Genomic DNA, 24,182 nt, shown 5'->3' with positions numbered 1-24,182 from the left:
TTGTCAACTGTTGAGAATATGCTAGTTCCACCTTACTTGAATTGGCTCAGTAGCACTAATCTCCCACTTTGAAAGGCAACTCCCATCTTTTCATGTGCTGTGTAATACCTGCCTGCCATATTTTCCACTTTAGGCATCTGATAAAGTGGGTTTTAGCCCATGAAAACTTATGCCCAAATAAATGTGTTAGTCTCTAAGCAGGGCTGCCCAGAGGGGGAGGCAAGTGGGGCAATTTGCCCCTGGTTCCGCAGGGCCCCCGCGAGCTCTGGCCCAGCAGCGATTTGGGTCTTTGGACGGCATTTCGGCAACAGGGGGCTCTTCAGTCGCTCCAGGGTCTTTGGCGGCATTTCAGCTGCCGAAATGCCGCCAAAGACCCGGACCACCGCAGGGTGAGTACAAGCGCTGCCCCAGACCCCCTGAATCCTCTGGGCAGCCCTGTCTCTAAGATGCCCCAAGGATTCCTCATTGTTTTTGCTGATACAGACTAACAGGGCTCCCCTCTGAAACCTGTCACTCCCAAGAGTTCCCGGCTGGATTGAGGGCTGCCGCCTGAGGTTAGCTGTCCCTTGCTACAGCAGGGAGTGGGAGGCTGCTGAAAGTATCGGAGTCAGACTAAAGCCGGGGTGGCCCCAGTGAGCGCACTCCCAGCGCTGTGCTCCACACACTGCCACCGCAGCGACAGGAGGAGGAGTCGCCGGAGCCCGGAAAGTGAAAGGGAAACTAGCCCCCCCGCCCCGCCCCGCTGGCGCGGCGAGCGGCCCCGGGCTCCATGAAGCTGCTGGGGCTCTGGCTCTTGTGCCGCCTGCTCCCCGGCGGGGGCGGCTCCTCCCCGCAGCCCGCGGGGATCCAGCCACGGGGAAGCAGCGGCGGCCGCGCTGAGTTGCCCGGCTCCCGGAACCTCTCCCGGGCTCGCTGGGGCAGCCGGGATGGGCGGGAGGAGGCCGCCCTGCGGGTAGGTACCGACTGCTCCTGCGCTCACCCCTGCATGGGGGTTAGGTCGGCTCCGGCCTCCCCAGCCGCACCCCCCGCCTCATCTCTGCCTGCAGCTCCCCCAAGCAACCTCCCCGTCCTGCTGCACCTGCCACCCCCAGCGCCTCCCTGCCAGCAACACCCACCCACCCTGCCCATGTACCTCCTCAGAGCCAGCCGTCCTGCCCTGGGCCCCTATCCTGCCCGGGGCCTCCCACCCACTGCCTCTGCTTGCCAGAGTTGGTCAGGAAGGGGGCCCACTAGGTGCCAGCCACCCCCTCCTGGCTGCAACTCAGCCTCTATACTCACCATCAACCCTTCCTGCCAGCCACCCCCTGCCTTCATACCCACCCCCAATCCTGCCCGCTGCACAGCCTCCACACCTGCCATCCATGATCCACCCCTCCTGCCTGCCTGCCAGTGGACTGCTCAGCCTCCACTCCGGTCACCCATCCCTCTGGATGGCCACCCATCCCACTAAGCCTCCATCCCAGCCAGGCACTCCTGCCTGCCTGCCAACCAGCCATCCAATCTCCATAGCTGCTACCCCGCAGCCTACCACTCAGCCTCCATACCTGCCACCCAGATCTCTTGCCTGGCAGTTGCTCAGCCTCCATATTCACCACTCACTCTGCCTTTTGGCTGCTCAGCCTCCATACCTGCCACCTACTGCCCTCTCCCCACCTCAGCTCCCAAAGCTTTCTCTGTATAGTCATAAACTGCTACTAAAACATTCCCCCTGGCCCCACAGCCCATGTTTTAAGGGTCAGCCCCTTTCAAGCACCAGACTCCCCTTTCCTCCTCCCCCCACCATCGTGAATATCTGGCCAGTCTTGATTCTATAGCTGCCAGGAAGGAGTATACAGTACTTACAATTCAATCAGTGTTGTGTGGTGGGGGGATTATGTAGTATGTGGTGAAATGGGGACAAGTCTTATGTGCCTCACACATCTTTTAAAGGTAATATGGAAAAGGAGGGAATTGTGGTTTTTTGCTTTTAGATGTATAAAGAAAGAATTAAAAAATTGTTTTAAATTGATGCCTGGCTTTTCACATTAAATATATGCCTTATTCTCCACTATCTTTCACCTTGTGTAATGATTTACAAATGTGTTAAGTGGGTGTGAAATATCAGCAAATCAGAATGGTTACAGCTTATGCATTCTTTGGATAGATATAAATAGATAACACCAGGCAAAACATAGTGGAGAATTGGATCTATCATGTCTTGTCTACCCTGTTTTTTCCCCCAGGAATTTTATGGATGACTGGAGAATGAGTAGAATTGTAACATTGTAAGTGACTACAAATGGATCAATTCATGAAGGAAAGGATATTTAGTCAGAGGATTGAAAACACTTTGGGTCTCATTCACCCTTGTGTACTAAAGTTTGCATTGACATTTTAAAGAAAAGGAAAACTGAAATTTTCCTTCAAAATAAGAATAGAGGCATGGCAACGGATTTCCTGGGCCACAAAACCTTGACTCTGTTTGGAGAAAAGATTTCCCCAAACTACTACCTGTACTTTTAATTTCTCCCAGAAGGTGTCAGCCTTGGTCTAACAAAACCCTATGAGTTTGCCCCATTCTCAGTCAGATGATGGTGGCATTTTCTACTCTCCACGTCTAGTTTCCAGATTTGATGCAGAGCAGACTCCGGTCAAAGTTTGGAATTTCATAGTCACTCCCAGTGTGTAAGGTTATGGGACTTAAGTTCTGTATACTTGAACTCTGCCAGCTCCCCTCTCATTGTCTTGAAACTCTTGACTCATAGAGGCCACATAAGAAATGGCCATGCTGGGTCAGACCAAAGGTCCATTTAGCCCAGTATCCCATTTTCCAACAGTGGCCTATACCAGGTACCTCAGAGGGAATGAACAGAGCATGTCATCATCAAATGATCCATCCCCTGTTGCCCATTCCCTGCCTCATATTTTCAGATAATAGTGCTGTTTTCCTTTATTAGTGTACATAGGTGCCTTTCATCCTAAAGGACCTTGCAAACTAATATTTTAAAAAATACAAATGTAAAAAATGACTAGCAGCTTCTGCAAAACCCCAAAATGACCAACTAGAAAGAGCAAATTAAATATTACTGCAACCGTAGCCCAAAACACCCTTGTATCGTATATGCAAGCCCTTTTCAAAACCCCTCCCTTTCTAAAAGCCTTGGTAAAAAGTTGCACTTTGCAGCATGAGCTGAATGTGAACAGATTTGGGGTGGAGGGATGGAAGAAGTGCCAAAGATGAGGGCCTCTCATAGAGAGTGTAATGTTGTCAACACCTCTTCTATAAGAGGATCTCTCCAACTCCCGGGGTTTTGCTGACCAGAAGTGTGGCTTGACGGGGGAGATGACTGGAGAGCAGCACTATGCAAACGGGGAAAAGGAAAATCCTTGTTTTTATGGAAAGTGGTGCCATGGGATCTTTATGGAAAGTGGTGCCATGGGATCTTTTGTGTACACACACATGCCAGAATCTCAAATTTTTAAGGTTTCATCCTAAAATTTGTGGCTGTAAAACAAATCAGATTGTTTTACTAAGTTTTGTAGTTTATAAAGAGATACTTTGATGAAAACCTTTTAGAAATTCACATTTCCTGATCATTTGGGGCAGATTTTTCAAAGTATTTAGGCATCTAGATACTTTTAAAATCTGGCCCTTAGTTCCCTTAAAATGTATGAAGCAGTCAAGGAGCCCTCTTCCTGGTCTCTTGGGGCAGCTGTAGTGAGCGTCTCGTAGCATGATTTTTTCTTCCTCAGAATCTAGGAAATAGGATATAAAATGTATAACAATTACATGTCCCTTGCATTTATTTAATGTGGACTGACACGCTCCAATATTTTTAAAATAATTTTGTAATGTTACATACAGTTGAGCTGTAACTGCTGGATCTTTCAGCATCAATACTTTTCACAATATTCTATGGTGCATAATTACCGCTTTATATTCTGACGCATCTTCAAACTGTTGAGTATTTTGATTTATGAGGTATTTCAACGTACCATATATCCATAAATCACAGTGGCTGGTAGATCACTTTTAAAAATAGAAATGACCTGCCATTCCAATTTGATATTCTTTCAAATAAGTAGCCAAGTCAGCTGCCTGGATACTCATAAGTTAATCAGTGAGCAAGTACCAGAGATGACATGAATGTTTGTCATCAGATGCAGCAGTTCTTGTTCAGTTTTTTCAATTTGCAGACCATTTTGTCCTTTCGTGGCCAGCTTCCCCTTATAACATCCTCTTGTGCACTGTTTACTTCTCTAAACTATCAGAAGCTCCTTAGGCAGCAGTTTTAGGAACCCAGACCTACCAGAGCAAATATCTGCAGTCCATTTTGTATTAGTATATAAATCTGCATTAGGCTCCACAGACCCTACTTTGCCCATGACCCTTTTTTTTAACCCTTTTTTTGCCCACAACCCTTACGTTTGACCATAAGTGCTTGAAAATTTGCTTGTAAAGTATGCTGCTTCTGCAAGATACTAAGAAAATAGAACCTTACTTCTAGGAGGGAAAAAGGCATGATTTTAGATTCAAAAATTCTTCTAAAGATTCACTGCTTTTGCAAGTCCACGATAGAAAAAACAATGAAAAATATTTTGAAGAAGTTTGAACCTTCCACTGGTTCTCCAGCTTTCTTTCTATGTTTGTCTTCTACACCATAAACTCTTCAGGACAGGGATTGTAATGATAAATGGGTCTTGAACGTGAATATGCTCACTTTGAATGCTTAATAAATAATAAACAGATTAACAGACTTTGAAATATTGACTTGCCCAAGTAGAGAGCTTTCCTGTGTAATTGTCTTCAGCTTCTTTGGTACCTTAAATCTCTGTTTTAAATACAAATTAAGTTTCCAACCATGTCGTTGCATAGAAAACCTTCCAAATGTGAACTGAGTACAAAGTGATGCAGTATTTTCCTGCCAATCTACAGATTAGATTCAGCACACTGGTAAGACTCTCAGCAGGTTGGCGGAGAGTTGGCTTCTCACTTAGGCAGAGGGGCTTCCTTCATGTCAGCCTTTGTCCCATTTAGGTTTTGTTCTCTGGTTTGTGTTAAACTTTTCTAGTCCATTGTGTGAATGAATATATTGGTTGGATGAGTAAGTGGGAGTGGGCAGGGGAGAGATGAGGAATTGATGGGATAAGTTAGAAGAAAGAAGACTGTGTGTATGTATATGTGTATGAGAGAGATACAATTGGTACATAAAATGTGTTAGAAACAAGAAACAAATTACAACTTCAAAAACAATTGCCCATCCATAATATTAGAAAATGCATTTCCAATAGCCCACAGCTGAATAAATTGAGCCAAATCATGTATAGAATATAATATCTAAACACCAAACAAAGGCATACAACCACGAAACATAACCAAACAAAACAAAGAACATCAGCAACCCCGGTACCAGATAACTTACATCTTCTGTTTTTCAAAATGGCATATTTGCTTGACCCAAAATAAAGTTTGCAAAGTATTCTAAATATCTATTTGTGAACCTATACTTGGGGGGGGGGAGGGCATAGTGGAAGAAGAGAAATATATATATATATATATTTGGGGAGGAGAGAATAAAAGAGAAAGTGGTATGTGATGTAGAGAAAGGAAAAAAAGATGTAAGGGTTTTAGGAAGAGATAAGGAAAAGAAAAAATGAGATACCAAAGGCAGCAGAAGAAAAGATATACTGTGCTCTATAGAAGAAAGAAAAAGTAAAGTGAAGCCAAGAATGAAAAGAAGCCACAACAAAAGTAAGAGACAGTTTAAAAACACAGAAAGTGGATAGAGAATGTTACAGCTAAATACAACACATAATAAAGATGACACAATGTTGTTTTGTCCCTAAATGCTGTAAGCACTGGTGGTTTTCACCGTGGTTAATATGCTTAGTACTCAGACATGTAGATGTTGGGCAAACTCTACAAGCCCTGGAAAGATGGTTACATTTCTTAAAGGAATAGAAATTCAAGAATTTGTAATTTTCTTTTCTAGGAAAGTATTAAAAGAATTAGGAGTTTGAATTCTTTATCATCAGATGACAACACGACTGCTTTCTACGGAATAAATCAGTTTTCTCACTTGTTTCCTGAAGATTTTAAAGGTAAAGAACTATCATGCTGCTAATCTCATATTTTTATTATTTTGCTCAGTAATTTTTGCCCTCCCCTCTTCTTGTGTCATATTGAATTGTTTCAAATTAGCAAAAACAGTTAACTACCGGTATATTTAGTACTGATTAAAGTCTCTGTTTGTAAGTATGTCTACATGCTATAGCAGTGCTCTCCACACTTGCTTGGGTTTGCAAGGTTGGATTGTCACAGAACTTGAACCCGATTCAGAAACCAGACTGTTGTCTGTTTCTGTTGGTGATAAGAAGGTCCTTTAGCGACAGCTATCAAGTTGAAAGTTTGATCTGTTACACACAAAATATTAAAAGAATTGTGCTGAACTGATTTTATGCTGAGTGAGAAAACATTTAGGTGTTCTAAAAGACTGATTGAAAATACTTCTGCATTGTGATGGTCCTTAAAGAAACACACATGTTTGCTATGTATGTCGGTCTAGCTGTGTTAAATCATTTTTAGGCTTTGTAGGACTGGCTTTCCAATTTAGTGCCTGATCCAAAGCTCACTGAAGTAAAGAGAGAGACTACCACTGCCATCAGTGGGCTTTGTATCTGACCACACTGGTGACACAATGGAATTGCCAATCTGTGAAAGAGGTTTGGATGAAAGGTCTATTGCCAACCCACCAAATCTCTGTCAAGCACCACCACACAAATAAAACTATATGTCATGTGGAAGGTCAGAGTATGGTTTTATGTACAGACATACAAAAACAATTTTACAAAATCTGATACCAAAAAAAAAAAAAGAGTTAAATTAATGCCCATGACTTTGTGTAAAAAAAAAAAAAATCAGTCTTTTGCCTTAATCTTAAACTGTCTTTACTGTTACCTCTATCACACAGTAATAATGCCTAGCTCTTCTACAGTACTTTTCATCATTAACTGTCATTATCCCCATTTTTCAGATGTGAAACTGAGGCACAGAGAGGCAAGATGATTTGTCAAATGTCACCCAGCAGGCCAGTGGCACAGCTAGGAATAGAACCCAGATCTCCTGAGTCCCTGTCCACTAGGCCTGGATAAACGTGTGGCTTAAGTGGCTATTGCCTACTGCATTCATAAATGTATATGTTATACACTTTGTGGGTTAAATCCTTCCCTTGTGAAGCTATTCATCACCACTTTATGCACCTGAAAACTGGGCATCATCTAAACTGGAAAAAACTTTGCCATACTTGTTTGCAATTAGATATCTGTGGTGGCCAAAATCGTGGTGGGTTTATCTATTGAAATTAATGGGCAGTTTTTTCAATCCATCAGCCTTTTGGAAGGAAAAATGGTGGCCTAGACAGAAATGAGTGAAATAGACACTGGCACAGGCTAGTAAGATCAATTGCAATTAACATTTTAATGAAAATTTTCATTTGACAGCTATTTGTTTTTAGTGCTTATTCATTGTTTTTATGCTCTCCCTCCTTTTTCCAGTGGGGGGGGGGGGTAGAAGGAAGCAAAGGGAAAAATTAAGAATGAATGGGATTTTTTGAACCAAAATGAAAAATAACAAGTTTTATGAAAAATTTAAAAGTGAAAAAATTCAGGTTGTTTTCCAAAAATCAATTTTTGGCCTTTTTTTTTTTTTAAACCAGCTCTAATAGAACCCCCTAATAGAGAGGCCCACACTCAAATTCCGGAGATATCCCCTTTGCTAGAAATCTAGATCTATTTTAAAATATTCTGTAACAGGGATCGGCAACCTTTGGCACACGGTCTGCCAGAGTAAGCCCCCTGGAGGGCCAGGCCGGTTTGTTTACTTGCCGCGTCCACAGGTTCAGCTGATCGCGGCTCCCACTGGCCGCGCTTCCTGCCGCCCCTTGGCTGGAGCGACGAAGACATGGCCAGTACATCCCTCGGCCCACGCCACTTCCTGCAGCTCCCATTGTCCTGGAGCAGCGAACCGCAGCCAGTGGTAGCTGCGATCGGCCGAACCTGTGGACGCAGCAGGTAAACAAACCAGCCTGGCCCGCCAGGGTGCTTACCCTAGCAGGCCACAGGCCAAAGGTTGCCGATCCCTGATCTAGAATATAGTGATTGTTTTGGATTACTTAAATTTTATCTTTATATATTTGAAAAGAATTTAAAATGCGGTATGGTACTCAAAACTACAGCTCACAAATAGATTTTAATAACTTTCTAGTGTTCTTTTTGTAATGTTATAAACTGTAATAGTTTGTGTTTGTCTCTGTTTAGCTATTTATTTAAGAAGCAGACCTTACAGAGTTCCCAGATACATAGAAGTGCTGAAGAGAAAGGAAACACCGTTACCAACAAAGTTTGACTGGAGGGACAAGAATGTTGTCACCCAAGTGAGAAATCAGCAGACAGTAAGCTCTGGGCTTTCTTTTCTTCCTAACATTCAGTATTTTATTGTTGCACATATTATAGACTTGGATTAATACATTTCTCCTGCCTGGACTATTCCTGGTACCATGCTCAGGCTTGAAAAGGAGATCTACAAGGCATATGATGCATCTCAGCGTCCATCATTGCCTGATTAATTTGTAGAGTGGCATTGACTGTAGGGGGGCTTAATCTAAGGATCCTGTTCAAATTCAAATAGAGATTATATTTTGCCTACCTAAAACTCACCCGCAGTGTCTGTTTGTTTGCTGTACAGCAATGTTGCTGTGCTCTGCTAAAAAGCCTCAGAGATGGCTGCATTTCAATGGTGGATGTTATTTTTGTGTACATTTTAGGATCCTTCTAGATGAATTTTAAGCTTAAAATGTCATTAAAAAGGGTACTATCATCATAGTGATCAGAAGGGGATATACAGGTGGACAGGGATCATTTCCCAAAACAATGGCAATAAAATATTTGGAACTGCCTTAATTGCATTAAATGAGGTGACTACCATGTATCTCCATACTAGAGCTAGTTGGAAATTTTCTGTCTAATGTTTTTTTGTGGCTTCTGCAAAATCAAAATTTTCTGTGGAGAAAATGTTAATGTTGCCAACATCTTTTATTGTCCTTTGAGAAAATCTAAAGGAAATATTTTATTTCAAGTTGGTCATCCTAAATCAAAACATGACCAAGGGGTCTATTCCAAAGAGAGCAAATGGGTCATGAGGCACCCTAACCCTGACATGCTCCTGTAGCTCAGATGGACACAGCTTAGTGCTGAACTCAGTTAAAATGAAACGTTTTGATTTGCTGTGAAAAACTGAAATGAAATGTTCTGATTTGGGAGTGTTGAAATATTTTGTTTCAATAAAAGTATCAAAATAAAACACGTAAATGCTTCTGAATCCAAATATTTCAGAACATTCTGTTCTGTCAAAAAAAGTCAATATTTTGTCCCAATGTGGGATGGAACTTCTGATACTGAGATCAGTTCTGCCACTGTATGAGTTATTGACTCAAGAGCAGTTCTTTGAATGCAGTGCTGACATGCAACAGGAAAGCCTTTTGAAATTTAAACAGTTTGTTTTCACAAGTATATGGGAGGGCTCGTCTGAAAAAAATAAACACCAACAACATAGACCCAATAAATGTGTAAATTCATTAAAAGAGGAAATCCAACTGATGTAAAAGTATTGATAAGACAGAGCTCTAATTAGCTAGATTTTACAGCATAATGAAGTTTCTTGGAATATGTAAAGGACTTCTAAACTCCTTTGATTATAGGCAACAAACATTACTTTTTAATGTAATGATCAGAACAAAAAATACCTTATATAATATACATTTTGCTTATGTACTGATTTTTAAATTACACCATATAAGCATGCAGACTCACCCCTGCAGCACCTCCTGCTGGTCTCTCAGGGAATTAGCTTGATTTCCAGCCCAGAACTCCCTCTGCAGGCCGGTGATCCACTACTGCTTGCCCCTCCCGTCCTTCTCTGGACTCCAGTGCCCTGTTAGCTGGGGTGCTGCCCCCTGGCAGTAACCCCTTTCTCTCAGGGTCTCCTCTCCCCAGGAAACCCCCACCCACTATCCCCACCTCACCTCAGTATAAGGCTACTGCCAGTCATCATCTAGCCCCCACACCCTGGGGCAGACTGCAGTATCAGCCTACTCATCACTGGCAAAGCTGGGTTTGGACCAGCTGTCTTTCCTACCCCTGGGCTGCCCTCTGCAACCCCCAGTACCTGTTGGCCTTATGCTAGGCCATAGCCTGGAGCTTTCCAGGCTGGAGCTCCCCAGCTCCTCTGCCTTTCCCCAGCCCTGCTCCACTCAGGTACCCTGTCTCTAGCTCCCTGAAGCCAGGCCCTTCTCCCTCTACAGGCAGAGAAAGACTATTTAGCTCCTGGCTCCCAGCCTTTTTATACAGGCCAGCTGTGGCCTGATTGAGGTGTGGCCCAGCTGTGGCTGCTTCCCCAATCAGCCCAGCTTTTAGAGCTGCAGCCCTCTCCAAGGCTGCTTTTAAACCCCTCAGGGCAGGAGTGGGTAACCACCCCGCTACACACCAGTATAACGAAAGGAATTATTCCCATATACAGTATATTTGAGTACCTTTACCTGTGTAGAGGTTAGTTAAAATGTCTACAAGCTATAGAGTTATATAAAAGTATGTACTTGGTACAGCTATGGTTTTTAAATCTCCAGTCTGATTGACTAAAACTATCTACATCCCCAGATTTACATAGAATCATAGAATCTCAGGATTGGAAGGGACCTCAGGAGGTCATCTAGTCCACCCCCCTGCTCAAAGCAGGACCAAACCCAACTAAATCATCCCAGCCAGGGCTTTGTCAAGCCTGACCTTAAAAACCTCTAAGGAAGGAGATTCCACCACCTCCCTAGATAACCCATTCCAGTTCTTCACCACCCTACTAGTGAAAAAGTTTTTCCTAATGTCCAACCTAAACCTCCCCCTCTGCAACTTGAGACCACTACTCCTTGTTCTGTCATCTTCTACCAATGAGAACAGTCTAGATCCATCCTCTTTGGAACCCCCTTTCAGGTAGCTGAAAGCAGCTATCAAATCCCCCCTCATTCTTCTCTTCTGCAGGCTAAACAATCTCAGTTCCCTCAGCCTCTCCTCAGAAGTCATGTGCTCCAGCCCCCTACTCATTTTTGTTGTCCTCCACTGGACTCTCTCCAATTTGTCCACATCCTTCTTGTAGTGTGGGGCCCAAAACTGGACACAGTACTCCAAATGAGGCCTCACCAGTGCTGAATAGAGGGGAATGATCACATCCCTCAATCTGCTGGAAATGCCCCTACTTATACAACCCAAAATGCCATTAGCCTTCTTGGCAACAAGAAGGCTTTCTTTAATTTAATTTAAATATCTTAAATTTTGTATTTATTATAACAAAAGTTATGACATGTTCATTTGTGCATTCTGCTTTAATATAACTCTTGGTATGTAAATGATCTACAGTAAAGGAGCTCTATACAATCATGCTGGTTGTGGCAGCAATAAGGAACACAAATAAAATGTGCCTGTAAAAGTAAAAGGAAGAAAAACAGAGACCAGAAAAAAAAGAGGCTGTTTTCTATGGTTTAAGAACCACCTAAATTTGTAGGTAATTTATACAGCCACTCAGTATGACAACCATGGCCCAAAGAGTCAAGAAAACATGCTCAAGCCTTTGTATTTTTCTAAACAGAATGAGACAGATTTACTACTCAGCCTTGTTATTTGTATCTATTAGTGGCTCAAAAGGGAGCAGCCATTGACCATAGACCCTCTGCTGGGAATTCCCTCAGTGTGGGGAAGTCTCCAGTGGATGTAGAATTCAACTCCAGTGCCTCCCTTTCCATAAACCCTACAGGTAGACTGCTGGGAGCAGGCAGGAACATATCAGTGGCTGGGCAGAAGGGAAGCCAGAGCAAAGTTGGCTCCAGCTATCTCCATCTGGTTACAGTCCCTTGGGGACTGTAGCTGGCTGAAGCAAACACTAGGCTGCTCTAACCTGCATCGAAGACCAGGAGGAGAATCAGGGAGTCATCATTCACTCTCTGATGCCCCTCATTCACTGCTGCATTAAAGCTGAGAACCTGGCCCAGTATTATTCTCTTTTGACTCTTCATAGTGTAATAGACCCTATGGGTATGTCTCCACTGCAATAAAATACCCGTGGCTGACCCAGGTCAGCTGACTCAGGCTTGTGGGCCTCGGTCTGCGGAGCTATAAAATTTCAATGTAGATGTCTGGGCTTGGGCTGGAGTGTGGGCTCTGGGAATCCCTGCTTGGGGAGGGTCTCGCAGCCCAGGCTCCAGTCCAAGCGTGGACGTCTACGCTGCAATTTTAGAGTCCCCGAGGCCTGTGAGCCTGAGTCAGCTGATCTGGACCAGCCATGGGTGTTTTATTGTGATGCAGACATACCCTAAAACATGCCCCTCAGATCATTTATGCCTTGTGCCTCACACTTTATGCATTGTCCTTTCATTCTTTCACCTAGTTGTTGCTTTTCAAAATATAAACTAGACATAGCAACTTTCTGTAACAAGAATTATTTAAACATAACTGTTGAAAATAAACTACATATATCCTTATTAATTACATCATGTTATTAATTTAAAAAAATTCCATCTAGTTCTAAACCAAAGAAAATTATTTAGTTAAAAAAAAAAAGGTCCAGCGTAACAAAAGAGTCAAAACCTAGATTAGGAGAATATTATTCATAGGACAGAGAGCAGTTTAGGTTCTGTATACTGAAGAGATTGTTTTAGTGTTAGCAAAGACAAATTGGGGAGGAGTATAGAAAGAGTTCTTAGAATAGGAAATTAGGAATGCTAAATCATGGAGAAGAAAATTCACAGTTCTAGAACAAATAGTAAAAAGGCTACGTTAATTTTAAAACATGATATTGGATACAAGAAGACACTGTTTACAGTGATTTTTGGCTGATGCTTCAATAATTAAAACAATAAGAAGAAACATACTATATTTAAACTACTTCCTTTTCTTTTTTTGTTTTGTTTAGCAGTTATAGGCAGAAAACTGTTCAATGACAAATATTGGATTTTTCTCCCCCCAGTGTGGAGGCTGCTGGGCTTTCAGCGTTGTGGGTGGAATAGAATCTGCCTATGCAATCAAAAGGAAGATTCTGGAAGAACTCAGTGTACAGCAGGTCATTGACTGTTCATACAACAATTACGGTTGCCATGGTGGCTCTACTGTTAGTGCTCTCAGCTGGCTGAATCAGGTCTGAGTCTTTTCATAAATCTTAAACTGTTCCTTATAGATTTTTTATATTAATGTATTTTATAAAAACAAACAAAAAACAGCAGGTAGCACAAAATGTGCATGGATTACAGCATGTCTAACTTATTGGAACCTAGTTAGTTCCACATGGAATGCAGAGTAACCAAAGTTTGAAGCTGTGTATAAGTTGGAAGATTTAAATGCATTGCTTATGAATGCAACAAATCAGCCCCCAGGGATGCACTATGAGCAAATCAGCCTCTGGAATTCAACAGCATCTTCATTTCAGTTCACCATGAATTTTAGGGTCAGATTTTCAGTGGTGTTAAGAACCTAAGATCCCATTCAGACAAACAGAAGGGGCAGGCACTCCATGCCACTGTAAAATAAGCCATTTATTTAACTGTCATAATATAGATTTACATGCCTAACTATTCTATTTAAAGAGCTCTCTCATCCTGAAGAATAAGGTGGATGTGAGCCAGGATAGTAACAGCTCCAGAAGATAAATTTAATTTTTCATTATATGTGTCCCTGCCAGCAGGTATATGGGATCTTGGGGGACAATTACTGCACTGGTGGGGTGCAAAATAAACTTTATTAAGAAAATGCAAAAACAGGGAAAATTCAATAGTGAGGGGTATGGGGTTTGTTAAGGTAGACAATTGGGGAGGGGTTTCTTTTGGTGAACAGTATAGGGGGTTTCAATAGTGGGGTACAATACAGTGGGGTACAATACAGTTGGTAAACAATTAACACTGAAGTATAAAAGTAACAGCTAACAATTTCTATGTAAAAAGGTGTGTCACAGCAGCATATAACCAACTAACAGTTATGGAAAAATATGTTAAATAACAAACCATTTTAGGTAAAATGTGTCACAGTGGTGTAAATGTAGAATGTGAGGTGTATCAGAGAGGAAAAAGTAACCAATGGGGTTTTGTGCTAGACTTCAGCAATACAATTGAGGTTTGGCAGTAGGAGCACAGAGACACAGACACACAGAGAACAAGCAGGCTAGGAAGACACAGAGAACAAACAGGCTGTAAGTTTAAGCAGCAAGGACTTCTGGGAAGTTCAGAGGGTGATGCAGACGTGGGGGAAAAAGCAGCAAGGGGTCTGGGAAGTTCAGAGGGTTGATGCAGACGTGGGGGAAAAAGCAGCAAAAACCTTATCTATCTTCTAACTTAATCAAACTTATATAAAATGACAAGCAGCTTATACAAAGTAACAAAACAGGTACAGAATACAACCAGGCAATGGCTTTTTAAATCTATCTTAACCAACGACTAGGCAAAACAACAAATATCACAATTCTAAGCAAACTATAACAAGCAGCTATATGGAGCAACAAAACAACGAACTATAGCAAGGCAGGTGAGACTTACAAGCTTTACAATCTTAACAAACTATGACTTATCAAACTAAGAAAGAAAAAAACAAAACCTATGGTGCACCTTATGCTATGGGGAAGTTACAGAGGGCAGAGTGGTATGTGCCCAGAATACAGCTCCCAAGGCAGCCCCCAAGGAAGCTAAGGGCTGCAGCAGTGGATACAGCTGAAAGCAGTGAGCCCGAGGCAAAGCCCACAGGAGCAAAGCTTAGCAGCGGCACAAACTTATTTTTAGTGGCAGAGTGCCACAGAGTTTAAGAGAGAGGGTTTAAAACACAGACCAAGGTTTAGCTTGAGTCTGTGTGCTGGGGAGACAGAGCCAGCAGCTAAAATAATAAAATAAAAGTATAGAAAGTTTCACAGAGGGATTCTTACCAGCCCCCAAGGCAGCAGCAGAGGCAGAAGCAGCAAGAACATCAGAAGGCTCGGTACGGTCTAGATAATCAGGAGATCTCTCAGGCAGCAATTCATTCTTCGGGGGGGGGGGTTAAAAACGGGGGTACGCTCAAAAATAAAATGAGAGCGGAGAAAGGACCCCCAGAACCCCTGGCTGATCAGACCAGGCAGCAATGCAGGAACCTTTCTAAAGTCTGTTCAGAAAATGTCTGGTTATAAAGGCGAACCCAGGCAGCTTCCCGCCAGTAACTCCGATTGGCTCCCCCTCTTACAGGGAGGAGAGAAGGCAGGGAAAAGACTGCAGGCAGCCACAGAGACATGCCTGGGCAGAGTCCTGTGCAATAGGTGACTCAAAAGCACATGAGGTCTATCACTCATGCCCAGGATCTTAAAAACACAATAGGTCTTGCAGCTCTGGACATTGCCTACCCTACACCAAGCCCAGGTTTAACAAAGTGATAACAGGACTAACCCTTTGAACAGGGCAGTGGTCCCACTTAGCATGCAGCACAAGTGGCCATTCCTTTGAGAAGGGCAATGGCTCTTGTTAAACAACTTAAGGGGACCTCCCTTTGAGAAGGGCAGTGGCCCCGGTAAACAACTTAACAGCCAGGGAGGGGCGGCCACAGGAGGAGAACAAGAACAAAATGGAGTAAGGGGACAGCTGTAAGAACAAAATGGAGCTGTAACAAACAATATGGAGTGTACATCCCCATTCTGCATGGGCTCCTTGCATGTCAGCTCAGGAAGCTGAAATGGGTAGAGACATTGCTGCATAGACCCTCTGCCCTCTACCAAAGGCATAAAAGGCGTGCAGATGGTGTTTCATTAGCAAATAGGTGGAAGTAGCCTGTGTAGAAGGTCCACAGCTGCACTGTGGCTGGAGAGGAAGGATTCCTCTGTGAGTGCTCCCCTGCCAGCTCAGCCCCAGCTGTTCTGATAGATGCTGGTTTGAGGTTTTGGCCATATAAGATGAATTGTTTGTAAATACAATATTTTACAGAAGTACTCATGAGGGGTCAGTGGTTCTTAAAACTTCTGTCGGGGGTTAGTATGCATGAATGCACAGGCTCCACACCACTTGCAATTCTGCAATGCCAGGAGATTACTCAAGACACCAGCTTTTATACCCTCTTTGGCTTTAGCACCAAACATTCATTAATATATCTTCTTACAGACACAAGTAAAATTGGTGAAAGATTCTGAATACACTTTTAAAGCTCAAACAGGACTGTGCCATTATTTCCAGTCCTCTGATATTGGAGTTTCAATCACAGATTATACTGCGTATGACTTCAGGTAACCACTATTGATTTTTTTTATTTGCTGTACCTTTTTCCTGTGTCCATGGGCTATGAAGTGAAGTCAGAGCCTTCACTGCGTTGGGCAGCCAAAGGTTGTTTTTACTGATGACATTAGTCAATCATGCAGGTATATGTTAATCCTGCCACTGTATATAAAATCATATTCATTTAGGCATTTGTGGTCCAGATTCTTTAAATCACAGTAAGAGTAGAATGCAGTTGTTGCAGCCATGTCGGTTCCAGGATATTAGAGAGACAAGGTGGATGAGGTAATACCTGATACTAGACCAATTTCTTTGGTGAGAGAGAGAAGTGTTTGAGTTACACAGAGCTCTTCTTCAGGTCTGAATCAGAGTAAAAATCATTTTCAGCTACTAAAAAGTCATAGTGCACTCTCTCTTTGGTTTCAATTTTATGCATATAATTTTTGAATGTTGTCACCTATACCTCATGAACAACAGATCCTACTGCTGTCATCAAACTTTGATGAAAAAAAGTAATCAGTAAGCGTTTGATTACTTCAGTCTATATCTATTTGCATTCCTTTCCACTGCAAACATCCCTCACTTTCCAGCCTGTGACTTGAGCAAATGCTGCTATTGACTGAAATTGGTAAAGACAACTTGTTTTCTTTTTAATTTTTTATTAAGTTGACTTTCTAATTTTTTTAATTGTTAGAACAATACGGTTTGCTTTCAGAAACACCATGTGAAAAATCATTCCAGTAGTAGGAGGATGACAACCAGACACAAATAGCTAAAAATAAGTAATTCCATAGCTTTATTACTGAATAATTTTGGTAATAACCAAATTAAACATACTTAGAGTGGCTGAGAATATTTTAGGGCCATTGCATAACTCCAGTAAAAAAAATTGTGAGAGGGTGTTAATCACTTGATTTAACTGATTTTGTTCTGAGAGCAGTACATTTAAAATAACCATAGAAAAGTGCAAGTGGACAAACTAATTTAGAAATTCCTATTAATGATTGGTCAGTGATGTTACCAACACATTCATTGTACAACGTACCCTTTTACACTAACACATTTAGTTATATTTCATTAGAATTGCCCATTTTGTTAGCTAAAATGTAATGTTTAATACATATTCTAATACAGCTTTGGTTACCAATTGTCCAAATCCTACACTTCGGGAGGAAAGCTGCTTTAAGCTTCAAAAAACATATTAAAGACTCATTAAGGTTTTCTTTGTAGTGTGTTAACATATTTCATGGATTGTCAAAAGCCACATTCTAAATGAGGAAGAGGAGAATGACAGCTACATACTATCTGCTGTTCCCCTGCAATTGTACCCAAAATCTACTTAATTATCATTTCTTTAATACAGGCAAATTATTTGCTTTGTATCACCTACCTTATCCTGTTTTCGTCTTGACATATAAACCTGTGAAGTTTAACTTTCACGGGAAACAGCTTGGTTATTTGAATATTAAATTGGACAGAATCAGCTGAGTGACTTGGAGATTGTTTTGACACATTAAAGTTTAACAGTTTTGGATTATGACTCATCTTTTTCGTAGTGGCCAGGAAGATGAAATGATGAAGAAGCTTGTTAACTGTGGACCTTTGGCAGTGACAGTAGATGCAGTTAGCTGGCAGGATTATCTGGGTGGGATCATACAGTATCACTGCTCCAGTGGAAAAGCAAATCATGCTGTTCTCATTACCGGTTTTGATAGAACAGGTAAAATTTCATTAGCTATAGTCACAAAACTGTGGATTTTATATTTATTCTGCTTCACTGAATAATGTTGGCTTTTATTAAAAAAAAAAAGAGGTGGTTAGAAACTAGTATATTTAAGCTATCTATCTTAAAACAAAAATAGTTAAATGTTGAGCCCATCTAGGCTCTGTACATGCAATGTGATCCATGCAGACAGACCCCCAAAGCACCCTTGCAGAGCCCCCTTGACAACATAGCAATAAGAATACAAGTTAGCACAAATTCTGTCAATCTAGTATATGATATAAGTATAGTGTTTCAATATTAGTTCCTCAAGAATGAGGCTATGCTGTACCAGCAGCAGTATGACACCTGCTTGTTGGCTATATTGTTAATAGTAGATTCCACTACCATTACATCAAGTCAGCATAAACTGTGAAACATTATAATGACTGATAAATTAGACAATGCATTAAGAGTTTTATCAGGTTTCCCAAATGTTGTATTTTTTTTAATTATTAATAAAAAAATCTCTCCTTTTACAGGTAGCATCCCTTACTGGATTGTACGCAACTCATGGGGGCGCACATGGGGAATAAATGGTTATGCCCATATTAAAATAGGTAGTAATGTCTGTGGTAAGTCAAACAAACAAACTGTTGGTTTGAACAGTAAAGGCACATGCTGGGCTATATTTTTCCATATGAGTGAAAGGAGCTAGAAAACACTTCAGCTAGAAGTTCAGATTGTAAAAATACAAAATCACTTTATTTATAAAAAGAGGATGAGATGAGTGCAGGTGAAAAACAACACATAAATAAAACAAAATCTTTGCTAAAAACAATGAGGAGTCCGGAGGCACCTTAGAGACTAACAGATTTATTCGGGTATAAGCTTTCGTGGGTAAAAAAGATGCATCTGAAGACGTGGGTTATTTATCCCCAAAAGCTTATGCCCAAATAAATCTGTTAGGTTTAAGGTGCCACCAGACTCCTCGTTGTTTTTGTGGTTACAGACTAACACGGCTACCCCTCTGAATCTTTGCTAGTGGAGCTAATTCATACATTTAAATGATTAGTTAATATTCATAAAGCACTTCGGAAATGTAAAGCTCTAAGGCATAACAAGTTAAAGTACACGTTAGTTTAGTTAAATTACATGGGCCCAGAGAACCTTATTATCTTACCTTATTGCTTGCAGGGTTCAGTCCTGCAAGCAAATCTGCAAACATGGACTCTTATACCTGTGTGCAGCTCAGTGATTCTGCAAAGGATACAGGGTTCTTGGCTGTAGGTTTTCCTGTACGAATAGTCCCTAAATTACCCTTCACCAAGTCTCCTGACAAAGACCACCTGCCATTTTTATTTTGAACTTTGTTTAGGGTCTGATTCTGTGAGGGGATGAAGTCTCATCAGCAGCTCACGAGATCAGACCCTTATTCCCAAATGAGGGTCTCACCTCTGATTACAATAATTGGACTAGTAGTTATTCTGTCTACCTTTTGTACAGGAATCCTAACAGCAACTAATGCAATGTTGGGTTTGTTAGTGTGTCTGAGGTTAGGTGTGTCCGTTTTTTGGACTTACCTACCATAAAACCCCATATCTCACACATACAGGTCCTGATTCACAATTGCTCAGTACCTTGGGTAGTCAATTACACTAGTGCAAAGTGAGTAAAACAGACTGGCTAACATTTTGCACCCACTTTGCACTGATGTGATTACACAAAGATCAGGGCAACACGAATCAGGCCCCTAGGACCCAGTCCCACTTGGAACATAAGAACATAAGAACGGCCGTACCGGGTCAGACCAAAGGTCCATCTAGCCCAGTATCTGTCTACCGACTGTGGCCAATGCTAGGTGCCCCAGAGGAAGTGAACCTAACAGGCAATGATCAAGTGATCTCTCTCCTGCCATCCATCTCCATCCTCTGACAAACAGAGGCTAGGGACACCATTCTTTACCTAAGGAAGGAAGATTGGGCCCTTAATTAGCTGTTTAAATTTGATAATATTCATTTATTATTGTATGAACTAGCTACCTGGTAACACTGTTGATTTGAGTCATGATAACTAAAGCAAGCTAACTGTAGAGGTGGACCACGAGAACAATCAGTAAAATTAAAGTTCACTAAATCACTAATTCACGTTAACCCAGTTGTCTCTTAACCTTCCTCAGAAAGAAACAAAACCAAATTGCCTGTGCCCTAAATTCACCAGAGGGGAGCAGTAGAAATTCTGTGAATCTATTAATCTTAGTTTTTCTCTGTTCATAATTTCTCTTTGTTTGAATTAGACATTAGTTCCTGATTTAGGACTAGATTGTGACAGGCCCTTACATGGATGCAGAAGCCTTCCCTTCTATCTCCCACCCTCCTCATTTCGGACAAGAGCCTGTCACAATTGCACTCAAGTAGAATACAGGGACTGTTCTTTGGTGCAAGCATGGGAGAAGTACAGCTACTCAAAGAGGGTTGAAATGAGTGTGAACAGGGGTGGGGACTTGCTGCATCCTGGGCATTCTCAGGAAGGTTTGCTGAGTCACTTTCTCTCCTGGAGCTTTTGGTGGTGAAAACATGGCATGCCCACCACTCACTACACAGGGCTGTTTAACTCACCCTATCTGTCCACTACCTTTTTCCTGGAGGATGTTTAGGAGTGCTAATAAGAGAGTAGGAAAGGACGGACAATTGTAGTAGGGTCCCCCACAAATATCTGTAACTGGGTTGAAATGGGAGTAAAATGGAAGGGTGGGGCCTCAGAAAACATGCTATACCGGAGACACAAATTTCTCTATAATGGGCCCTGTGTAGTCTGCGGAGGACCTAGAACATGACAGCACACTGGAATGGTAAAATTTTACAAGCAGTTTTTCCAGGCCTCAGGAGAAAAGGGAAAGGATTTTGAGTCTTAGACTAGGAAAACTACAGCTCACATTTCAACATCCAGTTGAGTTAACACATTGTAAGTTCACCAAAGTTGCATTAAATTCCCCAAAGAAAAGAACCGAAGAGCTTTAATGTGAAAATAAAGGAGAACCCTTTTATTTTGTGTGGGGAGGTCAGAACTGTAGCTGTTTTCATATAATATAAAGGAGTAAAAGGCAAAACAGTTTAGTTTTGTTTCCTTGTTCTTTGCATTTCACCTATAGTGACTCATGAAGTAGGACTTTTGGGGTTAAGTTTCAGTTGGTTATTCAGGACAGCAAGTTTAGTTTGAAATAAATGCGTTCTTAATACTTATTCAACATCTAGTTTGTGTTTTACTTCTTCTAGGTATAGCAGATACAGTTTCATCTGTGTTTGTTTGACACCGACTGGCCAAACAAAAAAGCACCCTGCTGGCAGTCATTTGGCAGCTACTGGTATTCTGTAAATTTACACTTATTCAATATGAAGATATTTTACTTCAAAATTTTTTAGAACTATTTTAGTATGAGGGATTGGTCTGCTGGGCATTACAGATATAGTGCATCCAGAATTCAGGAAGATGCTTCAGCTTCCAGAGTCTGTGACCCTAAATCTGATTGGGGCTGCACAGACAACTCTGCAGAATACCATACACTTGACCATCGGTTCTGAGAAAGAAAGATGAAACAAGAGTTGCACTCTGGTGGTCAGTTTGGAAGTTTGAGCTTTATGCAATGCCTGTTGAAATATTTTAAATGAGAACCCTAGATGGAAGGCATGGAGCACTGGAAGTTTCTCGGTCCCAAATAATGCGCACTTACAAATCCTGGCAGTGAGTCCTAGAATGTCACTAACATCACTATTGGTTCAGAATGAAATGGAACAAGGGAAGAAGTGACATGAGATAATGTTTGCTGAAAGTTTTCAATCCAGAAATCTAGCGGTATGGCAGGGTGTAGTCTGAAGGCACTTTAATATGAGGAGAAACATGATGTGTCTTTCATTTTCAAAAACCTTGTGTGAAATGACAATTCTTTGTTATCACTCCTGCACTTTCTGAAGTGCCTGAATTGTCTTTTCTTGTAACTTTGTTTGACAGCAGGTGCTGTTTGCACAGCATGGACTTTCTCTCTTCTGCTTTCTCTGCCTCTCCTCTTCAGTTTTCTTATGGTCCACTCTGCATTATATACCTAAACAAGCAGGTTGCAACCACATTATCATTTCTCCTAACAGCTCACTTGTATTGTGAAGGCTAAAAGAAGAATGGGGAAGGAAAGAGAGCACACCACATAGTGATGGAACCATCAAAATTTATATATGCCTTCTTGTGTAACCACGTAACTTCATCTCTGCTCACCCTCTCCCTTTGAGTGTCTTTGACCCTCGCCTCTCATGTCTTATTAAATCTAGTTTTTATGCTCTTCAAGGTAGGAGATTTTGGGGAGGAAGTGCCAGGGCATTTTGGAGAATTCAGAATGAATTAATCTTGTCTTCCAATGTACTTGATTACCTATTAGTTCAGAGAGCAGTTAGCCAATTAGGGGTACTGCAATAACCAACCTGAGATATGAAAGCATATCTGCTGTACCCTCTCTTTGCATGTAAGGTTGCAAATGGGCCATTTCATTCTTTAAAAAGTGTTGGAGTGGCACCTGCTTCAGTCTCCTCTCTCTACCTCCATTAATTACACTTCTGCCAAAGGGAAATTCAGACTATGATTGTCATAGCTAAAATATGTCACTAAATTTGTGTTCTGCATATTAATATCTGTCTTCTAACAGTCCATCCTTTTTCAGGGCTAATCATCAATTGTTGCTAATTATTAGCAGGAGAATAAAGAAGGGCTACTGAGATACCTCATTTTCTCTCTGTATTTCCCCAACCAGCACCTTTAACTGGCTTGTCACAGAGATCATCCCTCTAGAGACAGATTGCTGGATTAGTTTCTGTTCAAGACCCATTTATCTCTATTCTCCATGTGTTGGTCAGAGGAAATCTCAAACGTGATTATAAAGGCATTGAACTTTTTGATCTGTATAACATAAGAATAGAAAGCAATTTCATTTCTGAATTTTAAAGCCTTCCAGTATCATTTATTTATTTAGTAACTTTTGCAAATTTTTGTTTTTCCTGTCTGTGGTAGTCAATTTTTGCTGTGTAGAAATAATTGTGAATCAATATTTACATTTTTTATAAAAACACATTTGTAACTTTTAGTTGAATTGTGAAGAGATTTTACAAATATTTTGCACTATGTTAAATTTGAACAGGTTTGCTAATTACAATGTTGAATATGTGTTTTAACAATATTCTTTCTAAATAAAGAATTTTGAACATTCACTTGTATCCTATTCTTATATTTCAAGTGTGCTAAAGGGATAAGAAAAGCTTTATGAAGTTCCAGTAATGGCTGCTGTTTCTGTTTACTTACAGTTTTGCTAACTCTCCCCAGTTTATCCTGTGTCTCACAATATTTACTGTTTGTGTTGATGCTATGCCCCATTTGTCATTCTGGCTTAACAAAGAAAGGGTAAAGGAGTGACTTGATTAGAGTCTATAAGTACCTACTTTATTTATAAGAGGAACAAATACTTAATAATGGGCTCTTCAACCTAACAGAGAAAGGTATCACATGATCGAATGCCTAGGCATTGAAGCTAGGCAAATTCTGACAGGAAATAAGACATTTTTTTAACAATGAGTAATTATTCATTAGAACTACTTAGCATGGTGGATTATCTCTCTCTAACCATTTTAAATCAATATTGGATGCTTTTCTGTTGCCTGTGTTATTCAGGAGGTAAGATTAGATGATCATAATGGTCAATTGTGGCCTGGGAGTCTATGAATCTATTAATCAGATCTTGGATTATCAAAATATAGGAGGGAAAATTCCTGAGTGCAAAAGTACTGTTACTTTAAGTTGTCTTGCTGGTAACTTGTTCTGCTAGCAAAATTGAGTTAGTAGCAATACACGTGTCTAGGCTAACAAGAGCGAGGTTGCAACTTCACTTTTGCAAACCAGTGAGGTAAGGCCACTCAGTGGAACTACCAAAAAGGGTTCTAACTACAGGCAGTTACAATAGCAGCCAGTTCCTCAAAGGCAGACATTAGAAACTAAAACACAAAGGAGGCTGAGTACAATGCCTCCATTTGGAACACTTTTCTATTATTTCATAGAATTATAGAACCAGAGGTTAGAAGGGACCGCAAGGGTCATCTAGTCTAACCCCCGGCCAAGATGCAGGATTTGTTGTGCTTTCTAATGAAGCCCCTTTGCTTTAA

At 41.2% G+C, this 24,182-nt stretch overlaps 1 protein-coding gene across 1 annotated transcript; it reads left to right on the top strand.

Annotated features, from left to right (window-relative positions):
- The first annotated feature begins 730 nt into the window (after positions 1 to 730).
- CTSO (cathepsin O) lies at positions 731 to 23,166 on the top strand. The gene is made up of 8 exons (XM_039540717.1): positions 731 to 952; positions 5,973 to 6,081; positions 8,296 to 8,429; positions 13,043 to 13,210; positions 16,176 to 16,297; positions 17,843 to 18,006; positions 18,531 to 18,623; positions 21,264 to 23,166. Exons 1-8 carry the CDS (start codon positions 770 to 772, stop codon positions 21,296 to 21,298), a joined length of 1,008 nt encoding a protein of 335 aa, XP_039396651.1. The 5' UTR covers positions 731 to 769; the 3' UTR covers positions 21,299 to 23,166.
- Positions 23,167 to 24,182: the final 1,016 nt, after the last annotated feature.

Source organism: Mauremys reevesii, linkage group 5 (assembly GCF_016161935.1).
Source record: "Mauremys reevesii isolate NIE-2019 linkage group 5, ASM1616193v1, whole genome shotgun sequence".
Lineage (NCBI taxonomy): Eukaryota > Metazoa > Chordata > Testudines > Geoemydidae > Mauremys > Mauremys reevesii.
The sequence above is the reverse complement of the archived record's forward strand: the minus strand, read 5'-3'. Positions and strand labels throughout refer to the sequence as shown.

Excerpts from the sequence above, each read along its gene's own strand:
- CTSO (XM_039540717.1), top strand. The coding sequence starts at position 770 with ATGAAGCTGCTGGGGCTCTGGCTCTTGTGCCGCCTGCTCCCCGGCGGG. Across the intron at positions 13,211-16,175 it reads CTCTCAGCTGGCTGAATCAG|ACACAAGTAAAATTGGTGAA; the intron begins GTCTGAGTCTTT and ends ATCTTCTTACAG. Across the intron at positions 18,007-18,530 it reads TACCGGTTTTGATAGAACAG|GTAGCATCCCTTACTGGATT; the intron begins GTAAAATTTCAT and ends CTCCTTTTACAG.